Here is an 18,209-nt window from a genome sequence, read left to right as displayed (position 1 = left end):
TAAAATATTCCCTGTAAAAAGCTGCAAATACTGTGGATTGTTGCACCTACCACAAATTCCCAGCACAGTTCCCTAGAAAAGGTTGAGTTTACTTGCATCCGTTTACATTTCTCATTTGTGCCACTGCTAGTTTTAATGGTTCAGAATCATGAGGATCCTCACACGTGCAGCAAGAAGCAGGGTCTCATACCATTTTGGAGAGTCAGTTACTGCTACCAGATTACATTGGGGTCTAGAATACATTAAAATGAAAAATACCACCTTCAGGTAGCGAGCTGAAGCAGATCAATATTAAAGAAATAAGCTTTAGTTAAAATCAGGTTTGGTTTTAATTTTTTTGGTTTTGTAACGGTATTTATGGTTGCACTTTTGCATCCTTAGAGTGATCTGAGCCCTTCGACATAGCCCCGTAGGTTTCCTTTTGCCCTCTTTCCTCCATGTACTGCAATGGAGCCACTGAGGGTTGCGTCATTCCTCACGGAGAATGGAAGGATAAGGTCAGGTAACAGGAGGTGCTGGTACCTCGTAGAGATGTAAATGGCTTTATTAAGAGGTGTAGAGTGGGTAGCCTAGCAGGTTATCCATTAAATCCCGCCAGGAAAATACTCAAAACATTCTAACACTTTAGGGGCCACAGGAAAGGTGAATTTATCAATGAATCCCTTTACACCCTAGAAAATCTCCTTTTCCTAGTCTAAATGTGCTTCAGGGAGGGTCTTTGTTCATGTGAATGAGCTTCTTTCATGTCTGTACAGAAAGAGATGGCTGTTTTTGTCTGCTGAAGACACATGAACGATTTCAACTGCTATCTTCATTGCAATAGTGAAGGTTTCTCAAAGTGAGAGCAAAACACACTTCATGGCCTCACAGGTACTATGAGGCACAATTGAGGTGTTTTTTCTTTCTTGGGCTTATTTGGTTATTTCATGTTTTCCTCATAAAATGCTGCCCAGATGCAATCTTGAAGGGCACCTTCCTATGTGCTCCACAGAGGGAGGCAGTAATCAAACTGGAGAAATGGAAGAGGGACATCTTGTGCAAACCAGTCAAAGGATGAACTGATAAGAACAAAAAGAGGAGGCACCTAAGGTCTATACTGTTGTGACTGAATCACCAAATAGGCTTTTAACAGAACAAAATAAACCACAAGGTCCTTTTTGGGGCATCTAATGTCCCAGACCAGATGCTTCTTATACAATGCAAGTATAAGGAAAAACAGTACAAAACAACCCAGCTGTTTGGGAAATGAGTCCTTACTACAGGCTCTCTGACTTGTTTTTATGACTTCTCAGCCATGTAAAAGCTTCCCTGGAAAGATCTGAAAGTTATACATCACCTGCTAATTAACAAAGGTCACATGCCAGGCAAATCCATCCGTGACGTTTCACTCAATATTCTTTATGAAAGTATGCTTATGATATGAATATGGCATAACTGAGATATACTTTATGCAAGATGGCTCATGTAAGATCATTGGAAAGGTTATGATTTACTGAATGTGATTATCTAATTTGTATGCCTGTATCATTTCTGTATCTGAAGTTAGGACTATTAACTATGTATCTGTATTTCAAATGGGTTACTTTGGGTGTCACCCCCAACCAGGCCTTCAGGTACAACATGGAAAAGCCAGACAGGGCTAATGGGCAATTAGCAGAGACAATGGACTGTGAAAGGGCTTAGTCTCCCTGTGGACGCTGGAGAGAGCCTACAAGCAAGGGCTGGCACAGCCATGAAGAGACATGGGTCCGAGTCACTTGGTACCGGATACCCCACCTCCCCTTTTGGAATGCCACTGCTTTTCCACTAGAAGACAAAGGGTTCCCGCCTTACACAAGAGCTATATAAAGCAGGGGAGTGACATCATCATGGGTCTCCTCTGCCACCCCACCCAAAGAAACACTGAAAAAACACCTGGAAGCAAAAACTGAACTGAGGGGAGAAGGAAGAGCGTCTAGCTTGTGAGTAATACCACCTGAGGTCTCAAGAGTTCAGTACAGCTGCCTTTCAAGACTTTCGATAATCTGCCTGAAACAATATCTAGGGTGAGAAATACTATTTGTAACCAATTTCTTTAGTGAAACTAGCTTAGTTTGTGTGTTTGGTTTCATTTGCTTAGGAATCTGTTTTGTTCTGTTTGTTACCCCTTTTACCACTTAAAATCTGACTTTTATAGTTAATAAAATTTATTTGGTTTATTATTAAACCCAGTTTCTGTAATTTCTAAAGGGGGGGGGAGAGTTGTTCATACCTTCCCTCCACAATGAGGGAGGAGGTGAATTTCTTAATATATCTTTGGGTCTGCACTCAAAGGGAGGTGGACACCTGTGTGCTGGGGCAAGTCCCTTACGATGAGCCTTCCGAGAACTGATCTCGGGGGCGGGGAGAGCGCTTAATAGCTTGGCTCAGAAAGACAGGTAAAAAGGAAGCCCAAACTGGCATACCAGGTGGGCTCAGTGGTATCTCAGCAGATCAGATGCCATCCTAAGGCGTCCAACCTGTCACACCATCATCATCTTATCCCCTAGTAGTCCTATGCACACCCTGCAAAATATACAACTGGAGTGGGTTTATGGCCAAGGAGCAACAGAGGGCACACTGCTTTACACTCAATCATCATAGCTTCTCTTACAGTGACAGCAACTTGTTTTTTGCAATGCAATGTGCAAGTACATTTTCTAATGGTGGGTATGCTGACAAAGGTAAAACTGCAGAGTATGGACACAATCAGATCATGATTTCCAGAACAGTTTTCACATTTTCTGTGGTAACAAACAATATCATGTAAAGCAGATAGATAAAAATAATTCTTAGTCATTAGAAATATGAAAAAAACTGTATTATCTAAGAACAGATAAGAGTAGGCAAGCCATTTCAAGAGTAGTTTAAATACAGTATTCATCTTTTTATAGTTCTTGACTTTAAAGCTTTATATTTCTACAGCCTTTTGGTTCTTAACTATACTTCAGTAACATGACTAAGATACTCAAGTAGTTTAAAAGTTGACTATTTGTAACTGACCTTATATCTCAGTCTAATGAAATGCTTAACTACGTTGGACACTTAGCAATGGGTCATCTAGAAGCAAAGTGGAAAAGACTTAGTCTCTGAGGAACTAATGTGTGTGGTAACATTACTAACCATCACTTTTTAAGCAGGAAATATAGCTATGTTAGAAAAGCATGAACAGGTTTAAAGATTAATTATTGCCAACTCTTCTTGCTCTGTTTAACATCTTTGTTTTGTAGCATTGAAAAGAAATTTAAGAGTTTTCAACTAATTTTTTTGACATCTCCCCCATAAAGCAGAGGGTATACCTACAAGTGCCCGACTGGCATCCTTGGGGAACCCATGACTTATTCTCTGGATTGTTTCTCGCTACAATGTCTATCACAAATATATTTCTGGAAACTTGAGATTGAGTGTGTAGGACATAAAATTCAGCCAGAAGCGTAGATCTGGAATAATTCCTTGATTATAAATTGCTAAAGGCAGTATCTTTGGGGGAAACATATAGTATTAAATTTACGTATCACTGTGGGTCAAGGACTGTAAGGATGATTGTGTTTTCCTTCATTAGGGAGGGTTACCACAGCTCCTTCAGGAACTAAAAACAATGAGTGATGACGGTGAATCACACTGTAAATACTTCCAGAGAGGTGCCATTCTGTGGGGAAGGTCACATATACTGGCTCAAACAGGGTTCCAGAGACTAGGAAGACAAAGAAAGATCTTTTTGACATAAATGGATGAGCTTGAACTGACACAGTGCCTTCTTTCTGATCCAGCAAATGGACAGGACCTTATGTCCAAAGGGCCACAACCCTTGCAGAAGGGATGGAAAGACATTGCCCTACTAGGGCCCCATAAGACTGATGGGTGACTCCTGGTATGTCCTGGTTTACATCTATTTTTGTGTGCGTTCTCTCTAACATTTTTACCTTAAGAATAAACGTTCTTGCTTAGAAACATTGGTGTGGTCACTTGTGAGTGCTGGTAAGACATTGTTGATAGCTCTTGGAGAGAAAGCAAAGCACAGGTTGCCTGGCCTTTACGCAGGCAGGCTTGCTGGGGATATCAGAATGTAAGGCAGGGAGCTGTGCTGCCTTAAAATCCCAATCAGGATGGACGAAAATGTGGATCTCCATCCAAGAGAGGTGATGGCTGGGAGCTGGAAAACTTAAGTGGGTGCCCTTGAAGGACCATGGAGGAGGAATAAAGGTGCACTCACCCTGAAACTTTGACAATATTATCTTTTTCTTTTAGAATATCTTTTGGGGAAAAAATCATAAATGCTTTCATAAACAGATGAGCTAGTAAGATTTTTTTTTTCCCCCCATTTACACCTCAGTGCATTGGTTCAGCATCTGGAATTTAAAGAGTGTTAATTTGTGAGTGGCTAGAAACTTGGATGCTATTTGAACTTTGGAAGTTTTAAAACTTCATTTCTGAAGAGGGGTAATAGCCTTCTGAAGTCCAGGCACAAGGCCAGCCCAAATAAAGTCAAAGTTCCTCTCTCTAATCTAGTGAAATAATTTCCTCATTTCTCTAGGAGAAGGATTTATACTATGAAACTAAACTGTGGGGCTGAGGTAATCTTCACTTCATTAATGCTTTCCCTAAAGATCAAGGCTTTGTTTACCTCACTACCTTTTGTGATACAACCACCTGCGCAAGTGAAATGAGGATGCTTGGATGGGTAGAGCTTTCTCAACCAAAACCAATTATCTGCATTCAGTAAAACGGAAACTGCCATACCAGATCAGACCAATTGTCCAACTTGTCTGGTACCAGGTGCTTCCGAGAAAGGTGCAAACCCGCTTAATGCAGGAACATGCAATAACCTGCAGAGGGGAGAAGTTTCTTTCTAATGTCAGGCTACTGATGAATGGCTTATGCCCTGAAACATGAGGGGTTTGATCTCTTGTAAACTTTTAGCTAATATACGTGCAAATAATATTCTTATTGATGTCTACCGATCCTTTTTCAAATTGTACTAAACATCAACAACATCTTGCAGCACTGAGAGGTTTTGTTATTCAAAAGAATCAGACCTCAGTTACATGCTTACTAAGAATGGAATCTGTATAGACCATCACTTCAAGAACCTTTAAATGTGTCTAAATAGTTCAAAATTGTTCCTTCTATTGCACATTTCCTGTCAGTTGTCTACATTTAATTCCATCTGTCTGTGTTAGTGAATTGCCTAGCTTTAACTGCTTCAGAAGTTCTTCATAATGTTGTCCAGATTTGACTGACTTATATTTTGTCAGCCAGAAACTTTGCCACCTCACTCTTCAGTTCCTCCTATAGATCGGTAATAAACATGATCATCAGTATTGGTAGAGGCCCTTTGAGCAACCACAACATTAACCTTTCTTCTTATAGATAACTCATTTATTCCTATTTGTCATCAGCCCTTTAACCTCTCAGCTGTAACTTAGTTACCTAAATATCTCTTGTGAGGCATCTTTATCAAAGGCTATTTGAAAGTCCAAATAAGGTATTCTATTGGTTCTCTTTTATCCACTTTATCCTCCTCAAAGGATATTTGTAAACTGCAGGGTCAAGATTTTCCTTAACAGTAATTATCTAACAGTCATCCAGTATAGAAGCTGATCTTAAAAGTTTTCAGATTAAGAGGTTTTTGTCTGTATTCACTGCTCCGAAAATGGGATATAAAAAAAAACAAAAAAAACCAAAAAACCCACACATAATACGACTCCTCTCACCCTATCCTAACATTTAACTGCAACATGATTTTAGACGCTGATATTTGACAAACTGTTGAAGGTAGAAATTACTGATTTATATTACATGAAAACTTTCAAATGGTGTAAGTAATTAGTTTTTAGCTCTAGTGGTTCAATATATGATTTTAAAAATAGCTTTTACATTCAAATAAGACGACAGATATGATAGCAATGATATTTGAAAGTCCTATATCTCAACATGTCAGGGCTAGAAATGAAAGATTTATACTATTCAAAATTCAGTAACCCAATTTTAATAATAAAAATATTTGTTTTTAACATTGGCAGAGGCAAGATATCACAAGAACCTTAATGTTGGTTTTATCTTTACCGGTCCAGGACTAAAAATAGAAAATTCTAGCCCTTGGGCCAGTGTAATTTTCCCTCTCTGGTCTTGCGAACACCTTTCATAGAGGATCTTAAAGCAGTTTCCAAACATGAAGACTCAGTCCTGTGAAAGTTATAATTGTTTTTGAGGAAGATAAACAGAAGCATAACAACTTGCCCAAGTTAACAGAGAATTGATGACACCTAGAAATACAATCCTGACTCACAGTGCCCTATTCTGACCAACATACAATAGCCCTTAGTAACAGGAATATACTGTTTATCATAGCTTACGGGAAAAATGTATACAAGAAATTAAGTGAAAGCCTTATTTCAGCATCACAAAGACTTACCATTGGATCGTATTCCCAAAGTTGATTGCCTTTTAGGTGGTGGCACTTGAGCATTGTGACTGGGCCGTTAAGTTTGGAAACATCCAAGCATAAATCATCTGTTCGAATTTCTTTGTTGGCAGTGTATGAGAAAACCTTTGTAGAAAAATAATAATGTTCATCTACTGGGTTCTACAGAGAAAACAGCAGGTTCACATACAACTTCATTTATACCAAACTTAAAAATTTCTTTAATTTTTTTTACACGATATAGAAAACTGTTTTCTTAGGAGAAAAAAATATAAACACCATATCAATAATAGGAAAGTTTTTCAGATAAAAAACTTCCCTATTATTCCCAAATGATAAAACAGGGGAAAAAAAATGGGAAATTTTGGCAGGGTGGCAAGCAGCAATGCAGAGCTTCAAATAAAATAATAAAATAGAAAGAAGTAGATACAGAATATAGTTCCGAGTGGAGAATCACAAAAGTAAAAATGAAAACTATACACTCAACTTTCTGTCTGAATTTGCAAGAGTGACAAATCAACTAGAGAGAATCTGTAGGAAGGCAGTTCCAGGGATCCTACAGGATGTCTACAGTATATATTACTCCTGCGGGAATTCTGTGCCAAAAAATTAAAAATTCTGCAGAATTCTGCATATTTTCTGTGTCAAAATAACACAATATAATCCCTTCAGTTTCAATTATTGGGTAATATATTTCAAAATACCTGTCAACAATACAGACAACAGCATAAAAGATTCCCCCAGGAATACAGAGTTAAAGAAACCCTGATGACAACCCAGTTCCAGCTGGGGGGTGCTGAAGGGGGCTCTGTGGGGCCCTCAGAGCCCAGACCTCTGAACTCCCATCCCCCCAGAGGCCAGCCATGGGGCACGCCCCTACCCCAGACACCAGCACCCTCCTCCCCCCAGAGCCCAGCCACAGGGAACCCCTCAGCCCAGATCCCAGCCATGGACACACCCAGAGCCCAGATACCAGCACCACCCACCTCCCTGGGGCACCCCCCGGCCCAGATACAACCACCACCCTCCCTGCAGAGTCCAGCCATGGGGGCACCCCCAGCCCAGAAACCAGTACTCCCAGAGCCTTTACTCCCCCTGGGGAGTCCCCCACCTGCAGAAGATCAGGCTGTCCACCTCTGGATGGAGCGACCATTTGTGTGAGATGAGAAGGTCCTGCTGAGGCGATCTGCCAGGATGTTCTTGGATCCGGACAGGTGGGCGGCTACCAGATGAATGGCATGTCACACACAAAAGTCCCAGAGGCTGAGTGCTTCCAGACAAAGGGCCGAAGACCAGGCTCTACCCTGCCTGTTGATGTAGTACATCGCAGCTGTATTGTCCTTTAGAACCTGCACCATCTTGTCCTTTAGGTGGGCGCAAGAACGCCTGGCAGACCAGGCGAACTGCTTTGAGCTCCCCGATGTTGATATGAAGGGCTAGACTGCTGTGTAGCCAGCGGCCCTGGGTGTTGAGGTCGCCCAGATTAGCTCCCCAGCCCAGGTCTGACGTGTCTGAAACCAGGGTAAGTGACGGAGATGGGCGTCATGAAGAGATCCCCCGCAGCACTGACTCTGGATCCAGGCACCAATCCAAGGACGAGAGGACGTGGCTCAGTACCATGACCACTCGGTTCAGGGCGTGCCTGCTGGGGATATAGACTGAGGCCAGCCATGCCCACAGAGATCATAGATGAAGCTGGACACAGTTGACCACATACATTCATGTGGCCCCTCATTTGCAGGCATGTGTGGGCTGTGGTAAGGCGATAGCTCTTCACATAGGCAATCAAGTGTGACATGGCCTGGAATTGCGCTTCTGGAAGGAAGGCCCTGGCTTGAGTGGAGTTGAGAACTACTCTGGTAAACTCTTTCCGTTGAAATAGCGTTAATGTGGACTTTTCTGTGTTTATTAACAGGCCCAGATTGTTGAAGATGGATCGCACCAGGTTGAGACTCACTGGACCTGTCCTAGAGACCTGCCCTTAATGAGCCAGTCGTCGAGATACGGGAAGATCTGGACCCTCCCCCGCATCGTCTCACGTAAGCTACTACCAGCACCATGTATTTTGTGAACACCCTGGGAGCTGAAAACAGGCCAAAGGGTAACGCCATGAACTGGAAGTGACGCCCGGCCATTATGAAATGCAGGAAGCGCCTGTGGCCCAGGAACATGGAGACATGAAAGTAAGCGTCCTTAAGTCGAGAGCAGCATACCAGTCCCCTGGATCCAGGGAGGGGATGATGGAGGACAGGGAGACCATGTGAAACTTCAACTTCCTGAGAGACTTGTTGAGGCCCTGAAGGTCCAGGATGGGTCTGAGGCCCCCTTTGGCCTTCGGGATTAGGAAGTAGTGAGAGTAGAATCCTCTTACTTCCATGTCCTAAGGAACCTCCTCCACAGCCCCCAAACCCAGGAGCTTCTCTACCTCCTGAACGAGGAGAAGGGTTGCTGAATAGGGACGGGAAAAAGGGCGTGGGGAGGGGTCGGGAAGAAGGGAAGAAGCCCTGAGCCACTACGTCCAGGACCCAGTGGTCCGACATAACCCGTGACCAGGCTGAGCGGTAGGGGGAAAGGCAGTTGAGGAAAAGACTGACTAGAGCACGGATCTGGGGCACACACTCAAAACAGTCTCTTCTGGCCCCCTGGTGTTTAACAGCCCCAGGTTGGGCTGGCAAGCAGGAGGAGGAAGGGCGACGATGACTAAAACTAGCATCCCTTGTCCTTGGTAGGTCCCTGACAAGGCTGCCAGGATCTTGGTGACAGTGGTGGTTGGAAGGGCTTCCTGGCCGATTGTGGTGTGTGTAAGCCCAACGAGCAAAGAGTAGCCCTAGTGTCCTTCAACCTGTGCAGCCTGGCATCTGTCTGATCTGAGAACAGATCAGCTCTGTCAAAGGGGAGGTCCTGGATCGAGGCCTACCTCTCCTGGGAGAGGCCTGCAGTCTGGAGCTAGAAACTACATAGCATGACCACCACCGATGTGACCACACTTGCCACCGAATCCACCGCGTCCCATGCCATTTGTAGGGACCATCTTGCCGCCACCATGCCCTTCTCCACCAGAGTGCCAAACTCTTGGGCTAAACCCTGAGGGAGAGAATCCTGGAACTTTTTGAGACCATCCCAGAGAATAAAATTGTACTGGCCTAGCAGGACCTGATGAATCACCACATGAAATTGCAAGCTGGAGATAGAGTAAATCTTTCTCCCAAATAAATCAAATTTCTTAGCATCTTTGTTTCTGGGAGTCGAGGAGGTGGGGACCTGCTTGTCTTTTTCATTGGCCACAGAAACCACCAGCGACATTGAGGGCGGGTGGGTATAAAAGTATTCAAAACCTTTGGCAGGCACAAAGTACTTTTTCTCGGCCCATTTTGAGGTAGGTGGGATGGAGGAGGGGGTCGAGGCCCTCCTCATGAACAGGCTGGGTGACCCAGGCAGGCGTAGAGGCTGAGAGGGCAACGAAGAGGGTGTCCTCCTGCTCCGCCATCTTTTGCACCTTGAACCCAAACTCTTGGCCACATGCCGGAGAAAGCCTTGATGCTCCCTAAAGTCATCCGGCGAGCTAGCTCTGGAAGGCCCCACAACCGCCTTGCGTGGAGACAATGAGGAAGACTGGACCACTGATGGGGGTGCTGGAATCTTGACCACCGCCGGAGAAAGAGGCTTTGGAGCGGGCACAAGTTTCTCTGCCCTGACCTCAGAGTGGGCTTCCACCTGATGTTCCATCGAGTCTTAATGGCAGGTCTGCCCTCTTGGGGAGCCTTTGCCGGGTTCTGTGGCACTGGGACCGTCATTGGAGCAGATGGAGACCCGTGTTCTCTCTGAGCCATGGAAGCCTGGAATGACGAAGGTGCAGGCAGGAGTGTGGGTCCCATAATGCTCCCAAGAGTCGGTGGTGGACCTTTAAGGGGGCTGGGCACCCCAGTCGGGAAGGCATGATTGTGTGGTTTTGGTGAAGTCTGGTGGGCAGGCCCGGGTCGCTTGATAGATGACTCCTGGGCCTTCTTGCTTGGTGCTGGAGAGCGGTTCGTGATCTTCTTCTTTTGCATCGGCAATGGCAAACGGAGCCAGAAGGAGTCGGGTGCTGGCAGTGGCATGACCTGACTGGATGGCTCGGAAGCCAGGCGGAGGGCGGACTCCATCAGAAGAGCCCTGAGGCGGATGTCCTTCTGAGTGTGGGGCTGAAAGTTTTGCAGATCTGACACCACTCCTCGTGTGACTCCCTCAGGCACTTAAGGCAGCTGCTGTGGGGATCACTCACAGATATAGGTTTGCTGCAGTCTGAGCAGGGCTTGAACCCGGGAGACCGAGGCATGCCCCACCTGGAGCAAAGTCCTGCTAGGACCCTAACTACTATCCAATGCTTAACAACTACTTAAGCAATACTTAAGACTAGCAAAGTGAACTATATACAACGGCCTTAAGGCACAAAGTTCAGAATGGCAGACAACCGCTAGCTCTTGCTAAGCAAGAAAGGTGCTCCGACTGACTACCATGGGAAGTAAGAAGGAACTGAGAAGGCAGGGTGTAGGGCTGGCGGTGCCTAATATACTACAGTATGAGCGCAGCACTCCAGAGGGCGCCACAGCCAGCCCTACGGGTATCACTAAGGCAAAAATCTTAGGCGGCTGCGCACACGGGCACACACACACCTAGAATGGAATCGACATGAGCAAGCACTCGAACAAACCAAGCAACCTTTTTAGGTACTCTTAACTCATCTTGCAGGCCCACGTCTCTCATTAGGGTTTTTTAAACAGCACATTGTCTGTACAGTTAATTATTGAAAGTGCTGGAAATTATGTGTAGACAGATGAGCAATGTCTGAAATAATTTAAAGTTGTAAAATATCTTGTCACCTGATTTCCACCCATTCCATGACAGTTAAATATTCCAACTTTTTCATTTTCCTTTCTTGCCATGTTATCCAGGCATTGATTTGTCTCCACATTTCTTATCTGGAGAAGAAATAAAGCATAACATACATCAAGACAGGTTTTTATTAATAGTTATGGGGCGGGGGGGGGACAATCAACCCACAGAGGATACCACTGGCATTGGATTCATAAATAGCAATGAACAAATCTTCTAAAAACTTGGAGTTACAGCTGAGCATAAGCGTCCCACGGTCCAAAAATTATTCTAACGTATTAAGATCAGGCTCTCATGAGCTTTCTAGAATTTCCTGGTTTCAGACAAACTAGATATCTATGAAATAATACGAGTCTGGTTTCAGAGCTTCTAATGCTAACTTGGAACCAGTCAAATCATAGGCACATAAAAAACAAAAATACACTTTTATCCACAAAAGATTCAGGTTTGATTTGAGATTTATAGGAAGGTTTTTCCATACTGCTTTGAAAATGTAAAGCACCATGATGTAAAAAAAAAAGTTGTACATTACTTGGGCTAGTTATTTTATCTAAACCAGTTTAGCCAATTGTATTTATAAAAGTCATACTCCACTTGCTTCCTTCAGCTGAACATAAAATATGAATATTTTAGAAACAAGTCATTCTATCTTACCAACAGATGCTCCCAGTTGAGTTTCCCCTTCCCCCCAATGAACTACTAAAATTTAATACAATAGAGGATGGAAACACAAAAAGACTAAAATGAAAAATGTAATACCAGCAGATTTTACAGCACTGAGGAATAAAAATATAGTTATTCTCGCAGTTATCTTTATAAAAATGTTCTTTTCAGGATGAACTTTCTCACTTAGTCCCAAATAATACCAGGTGCCTATTTCTGGAAAATCTGTATAGCGGTTCAGCCAAATGTGATATGAGATCACAGGGAAGACCGACAAACAAAACCTCTTTGCACTCCATTTTTCTGTTTTTTGGTGCTCACAAGTCTCAAAAATAGCCTCATTTTATATTTATATTAAATGTATATAGCGAGCCTTCAATTAAGATTAGTCACTCTGTAGGTGTAAAATATTTAGTTTACATAAAATCAGAAACAAAGAAGTTTGAAAGTAACTGACAACAAATGCAACAGGAACGTGAAATATTGTGCATCTCTCGTGACACACTCAGCCCCCACTAGGGTCTCACATATGCAACAGAAATCCTCCTGCAGTTACTCCTCTGAGGCAAGTAGCCTGCCTCTGTTCCAGCAGCCAACAAGGATGGCTCTGGTGCAGGACAAAATGTGAGAAGAAAGCACACCAGGCACACTCACCCACACAGCTTTCCTAACAATCCACCCCAGGCATGTCACCATACACACCCAACTGCTCCTGAAACAGCATCTCCTTCAGCAGTTTCCTCCACTAGCCTTGAGAGGGTGGAGGGTGGCATATGTTTGGGGGGAGGGAGATGCCCTGCTTCTAAGGACTGGGAGGGGTGATCAGCTCCTGCCTCCCATTCACTTCCCAGTGGTTCTGGGGGAAATAAGAATCTCACTGTCCATGCAGTACTACTGCTCCAGCATGGGAAGTCAGTGCCTAATCTCTGACTGTAACTGTAAGCACGCTGGAAAGACACCTAGACCTAGATCATCGTGGTTAATTCAACAAAAAAACTCTACTCAAGTGTGCACGAGCAGTCAAAAATTCAAACTACGTATGAGACTGTATAAAAGATGGAAAAAAAATCAAATGTACATTCTCTGTATACTATGTTTAGTTCTGGTTACCCTACCTCAAAAGGGACATAGGCGAAATACAGGGATTCAGAGATAACCTACAAAAATTAGGGGCATAAAAGATACCCCCCTAGATAAAAGAGGTTTGTCTGTTTAGTTTAGAGAGGAAATAAGAGGTATACAAAACCATGGTTGGCACTACAGAAGGTGAACTGGGATGTCCTATATGCCTTTTGTCTCATAGTATAAAAACAAGGAGATATTCAATGAAATTGAAAGATGTAACTTTTAAAATTGAAACGGAAATACATATTTGTAATGCATAATTAGCCATGGGATTTGGTCACTAGATACAATAGAAGCCAAGAGCTTAGTAAATTTTTAAAAAGGGGGTTAGATACTTGTATAGATAAAATGATCACAATATTCTCATTACATAGGATGAAAATATTTCTTTTTCAAAGAAAGGATGTAAATTATTATGCACCAGAGGCTAAAGCACTACTTGTTCATAGGTGTTCAGAGGAAACTCCACCTTACCTATGGCAAGTTACTCCTTAATTGTCCACTCCAAGGTTTCTTGCACTTTCCTTGGAAGTGTCCGGAACTGGTCACACTCAGACAGAAGAGTGGGTTAGATGAACCACTGATCTGAGCTGGTATGACCATTCCTGCATTTCTACGCAGGTCTAACAAATATTTCTTATTCTTTCACTGTTGTAACCATTGTCACGCTGCATTAAAAAAAAAATGTTACTAACCTTTCATAACTATCCATCTTTGAGAGGTGTTAATCATCTCCATTCCATGTTAGGTGCATGCATGCCATATGCACCATTGTCAGAGATTTTTCCCTCAGTGGTATCTGTTGGGCCAGCTCTAGCACCCTCTGGAGCCGTGTGCTTATGTGCAGCATCCCTTTCGGTTCCTTCTTGCTGGTTAACTCCAACAGTGCGGTAGGAAGGTGGGTCATGGAATGGACATGAGCAACACATCTCAAAAAACAACCACTATGAAAGGTTAGCAACCATTACTTTTTCTTCAAGTGCTTGCTCATGTCCATTCCATGTTAGGTTACTCACAAGCAAGGAGGTGGGCTCAGAGTTCATGGACATGCTGACTGCAACACTTCTCTTCCAAAACTGGCATCTCGGGTCTGTTGAGTGATGGTACAGTGGGATGCAACGGTATGCACCGATGACCAGGTCGTGGATCTGATTGGGAGGAACACTGCTGATGTGGCTTCGGATCTTGTGGAATGAGCAGTTTAAAATCGCTGGAGGCAGAAACTTTACCTCTTCGTAGTAAGCCCGGACACAGGAGGTTAATCCAGGACAAGATCCTCTGGGCTAACACATGTAGTCCTATTATCCTCTCCGCTATTGCCACAAAGAGCTATGTTGATTGTGGAAAGATTTAGTCCTCTCAATATAAGAGGCAGGGGAACGCCTAGGAATCCAACAAGTGAAGCTGTCGTTCCTCAGAGTTCCTGTGAGATTTCAGAAAGACAACTGGCAGGAAAACGTCCTGATTGTTATGGAATTGTGATACCGCTTTCGGCAGGAAGGCTGAATTGGGGCACAGTTGGATCTTGTCCTTGAAAAAACACCACGTAGGCCGGTTCTGACATAAGGGCCTTGATTTCAGAGACCCTTTTGGCCCAGGTGATCACCACTGGAAGGAGACGTTCCAAGATAGAAATGGCAGGGGGCATGAAGCTAACAGATCAAAGGGGGGGACCCATGAGCTGTGACAGAACCAGGTTTAAGTCCCATCGGGGGATTGGCTTGCCACCTTGAGAATATAACCCCTCCAGCCCCTTGAGAAAGCAAACGTATCTCGTGGGAAAACACTGACCTGCTGTTCACTGTGGATGGAAGGCTCAGATGGCTACTAAGTTCACTTTAACAGATGAGAGGGCCAGGCCCTGCTGTTTTAAGTGAAGCAGTCAGTCAAGATAGACTGAAGGGAAGATCAAGATGCAGAGAGCACACATTCAGAAGCCCAAGATAAATGCTTCCATTTGGCCAAGTAGGTAGCCCTGGTAGAAGGCTTCCTACTGCCTAACAAGATCTGCCGAAACTGTTCTGAGTTGTCTTGTTCTTCAGGGTTCAGCCATACAGCATCCATGCAGGCAGATGCAAGGAGGCAAGGTTTGGATGAAGCAACCAGCCATGATCTTGTGAAATTAGGTCTGGGCAAAATGGGAGCAAGAGTGGAGTTACCACAGAGATCTAGCAGCTTGCTGAACCAACACAGTTGCGGATGTGCTGGGGCTATCAGAATAACTCATGACTTGTCTCGTTTAATCTTTAGGAGGGTCACATGAGCCAAGGGGTTTGGGGGATCGGCGTGAAGTAGGCAGTCTGCCCACAGGAGTAGAAAAGCATCAGAGAGGGAGCCCAGGCTGTGTCCACAGATAACAGAACTGATAGTACTTCCTGTTCTGCAGGTCCACCTGGAGAGGCCCCCACCTTTGGAAGATTAATCTGGTGACCTCCGGGTAAGGGACCACTCATAGTGAGAGAAAAAGCATCTGCTGAGATGATCTGCCAGCACATTCCAGGCTCCCACAAGATGTGAGGCCTCGGGATGAATGGAGTGCTCCGTGCAAGTTCCACAGATGGATGGCTTTCTGGCATAAGGTCGAAGATTGAGCCCCTCCCTGTTTGTTCATGTAAAACAGGGCCGCAGTATTATCTGTCAGGACTTGCACCACCTCAACTGAGGTCTGGGGAAGGAACACTTGGCATGCTAAGCGTACTGCCTTGAGTTCCCTGACGTTTATGTGCAGGGAGAGTTCTCGGGACCAGAGGCCGAGGTAGACTCCACACCCTATGTCTGACGTGCCCGAGACTAAGGCTACCGATGATTGAGGGGTAACAAAGGACACACCCATCAGAACCATTCGCGGATCTTTTCACCAGTCCAAGAGGCAAGGATGGAGGTGGTGGGGAGGGGAGGAGAAATGTGAGCAGTGCATCTAGGTGGTGTCTACTTGGGGAGAAAACTGATGCTAGCCACATCTGGAGGGGCCTGAGGCACAACCTTGTGTGCTGAACCACATAAGTACATGCCACCATGTGCCCCAGTAGTTTGAGGTAAACCTGAGCTGTCGTAACTGGGTGGACTATGACACTGGATATCAGGTCCGACATGGTCTGGAATCAGGCCTCCAGCTGGAAGACCCTGGCTTAAGTTGAGTCAAGCACTGTCCCAATAAACTCTATTCTCTGAACTGTGACAAGAGTTGACTTTGCTTCTTTATCAGCAGGCCCAGCACTCAGAAGGTGGCTCAGACCATGCTGATGCTGTTCTGTACTTGAGTCTGCGACCAACCTTTGATCAGCTAGTTGTCAAGGTATGGGTAGACTTGTACACCTCACTGCCTGAAGAAGGCTGCTGCAACCTGCAATCATACACTTTGTGAAAACCTAAGGGGCTGCCAATAGGTCAAAGGGGCAAGCCGTGAACTGGTAATGGTGCTTACCCACTATAAACCTGAGAAATCATCTGTGGCCACAGAAGAGAGAGATGTGGAAGTAAGTATCCTTTAAGTGGAGGGTAAAGCACCAGTCTCCTGGATCCAGGGAGGGAACGATGGAGGCTATGGAGACCATGCGGAACTTGTTTCTTGAGATATCTGTTGAGGTGATGCAGATCCACGGTGGGCAGGAGTCCCCCTTTGGACTTTGAGATTATGATATACCAGGAGTAAAACCCCTTCCCTCTCACATTTTGAGGAACATCTTCCACAGCCTCCCTATCTAGAAAGGATTGCACCTCGTGGATGACGAGTTGCCCGTGAGACGTGTCCCTGAAGATGGGAGGGAGGAGTGGATAAAAACTGAAGGGTATATTCGACTGACACTGTACTCAGCACTTAACAGTTTGATGTTATGTATGACCATGCTGGACTAAGAGTGACAGACAGTCCAAAACCAAGAGGGGGTGGATCTGAAACAGAATGGTATAACACCCTCGGACACACCTTCATAAAGCTTGCCTGGGCCTACCGGAGCATCTCTGAAACCCTGACTGGGAAGCTAAGGTGGACAGGAGAGGTTTGTGCTGTTTGTAACCTCTCCCTCTTCTTTTGTACAACTCCTCTCTTGGAGGCCCCGAGACCTGAGGGGTTGCTGGGGCCTGAAGTGCTTCCTGAAAGATGACCAGGTGTAAAGGTCTAAGGAATGAGTAGCAGCCTTTGAGTCCTTCAGGTCATGTAGTCTTGTGTCTGTCTGCTCTGAGAAAAGAGAGGAGCCTTTGAAGGAGACTTCCTGGACAGACTGTTGGACCCTCGTGCGGAAGGCTGGAAGACTGGAGCCCAGAACAATGCCTTATGGTGACAGCGGAGGCCACTGTCCTGGCTGCAAAGTCAGCAGCATCCAGAGTCACCTGGAGAGAAGTACTGGCCCCATTCTTACCCTCCTCCAAGAGGGCTGTGAACTCCTGACTTGAATCTTGGGGTAGAGAATCTTTAAATTTAGACAAGGAGTCCCACAGATTAAAATCTTATCTCCCCTACAAAGCTTGCTGGTTGGAGATATGTAGCTGATGGCTGCCAGTCGAATAAATCTTTCTTCTGAAAAAGGTCTAGTCTCTTGGGGTCTTTATGATTGGGGTAGTGCTCAACTGTCCCTGCCTGTCCTGTTAATTTGCTGCAAACAGCACCAGGGACCCTCAGAGATGCACGTATGTGCGTGTAGAGGTATTCAAACCTGCTCAGTGGCACACAGTACTACTTCTCTGCCCTCCCACCTGGGTGGGAGGAAGGGAAGATAAGGAGTTTGCCACAGGGCCTTGACCGGTCTCATCACCTCATCACTGATGGGCAAAGCCCCTTGCAGGGAGCTGCCGAAGCCAGGATATCTATCAGACTGTGCAATGTTTTTTTTAACTCCACAATCTCTAGGCCCAGGTTTGCAATGACCCACTTCAGAAAGTCCTGAGGGGCCTTGAAGTCATCCTGCTGAAGCAGGTTACTGGGATCTGCAACAGCCTCGTTTGGGGAAGACGAGGAGGTGGCTTGCAGCGGGAGGAGGGGCTCTTTCCGCTTCCTCCTCTATGTCCATCAGAGCCGTCTCCTGGATGTTGGTACTGGGATCGGTGCCAAAGTCGAGAGTCGGTGCCAAGTGGGAAGGAGCGGTAGTGTGTTCCTTGGAACACTTGAGTA

The 18,209-nt window shown here is 44.9% G+C and overlaps 1 protein-coding gene across 11 annotated transcripts in view; it reads right to left on the bottom strand.

Moving 5' to 3' along the window:
* The window catches only part of GALNT1 (polypeptide N-acetylgalactosaminyltransferase 1), a 193,818-nt gene that overhangs the window by 16,595 nt on the left and 159,014 nt on the right, over positions 1 to 18,209 (bottom strand). For 10 of the 11 annotated variants that reach the window (XM_073332672.1, XM_073332679.1, XM_073332671.1 and 7 more), the window contains 2 exons: positions 11,302 to 11,400; positions 6,434 to 6,568 (listed from right to left, as the gene is read on the bottom strand). In XM_073332672.1, the coding sequence (XP_073188773.1) occupies positions 6,434 to 6,568; positions 11,302 to 11,400 (234 nt within the window). Of the gene's footprint in view, positions 1 to 3,664; positions 3,713 to 6,433; positions 6,569 to 11,301; positions 11,401 to 18,209 lie in introns of those variants that run through there. The other variant, XM_073332680.1, reaches the window with a different exon arrangement.

This window comes from Lepidochelys kempii, chromosome 2 (genome assembly GCF_965140265.1).
Source record: "Lepidochelys kempii isolate rLepKem1 chromosome 2, rLepKem1.hap2, whole genome shotgun sequence".
In the NCBI taxonomy this organism is placed as follows: Eukaryota; Metazoa; Chordata; order Testudines; family Cheloniidae; genus Lepidochelys; species Lepidochelys kempii.
The sequence above is the reverse complement of the archived record's forward strand: the minus strand, read 5'-3'. Positions and strand labels throughout refer to the sequence as shown.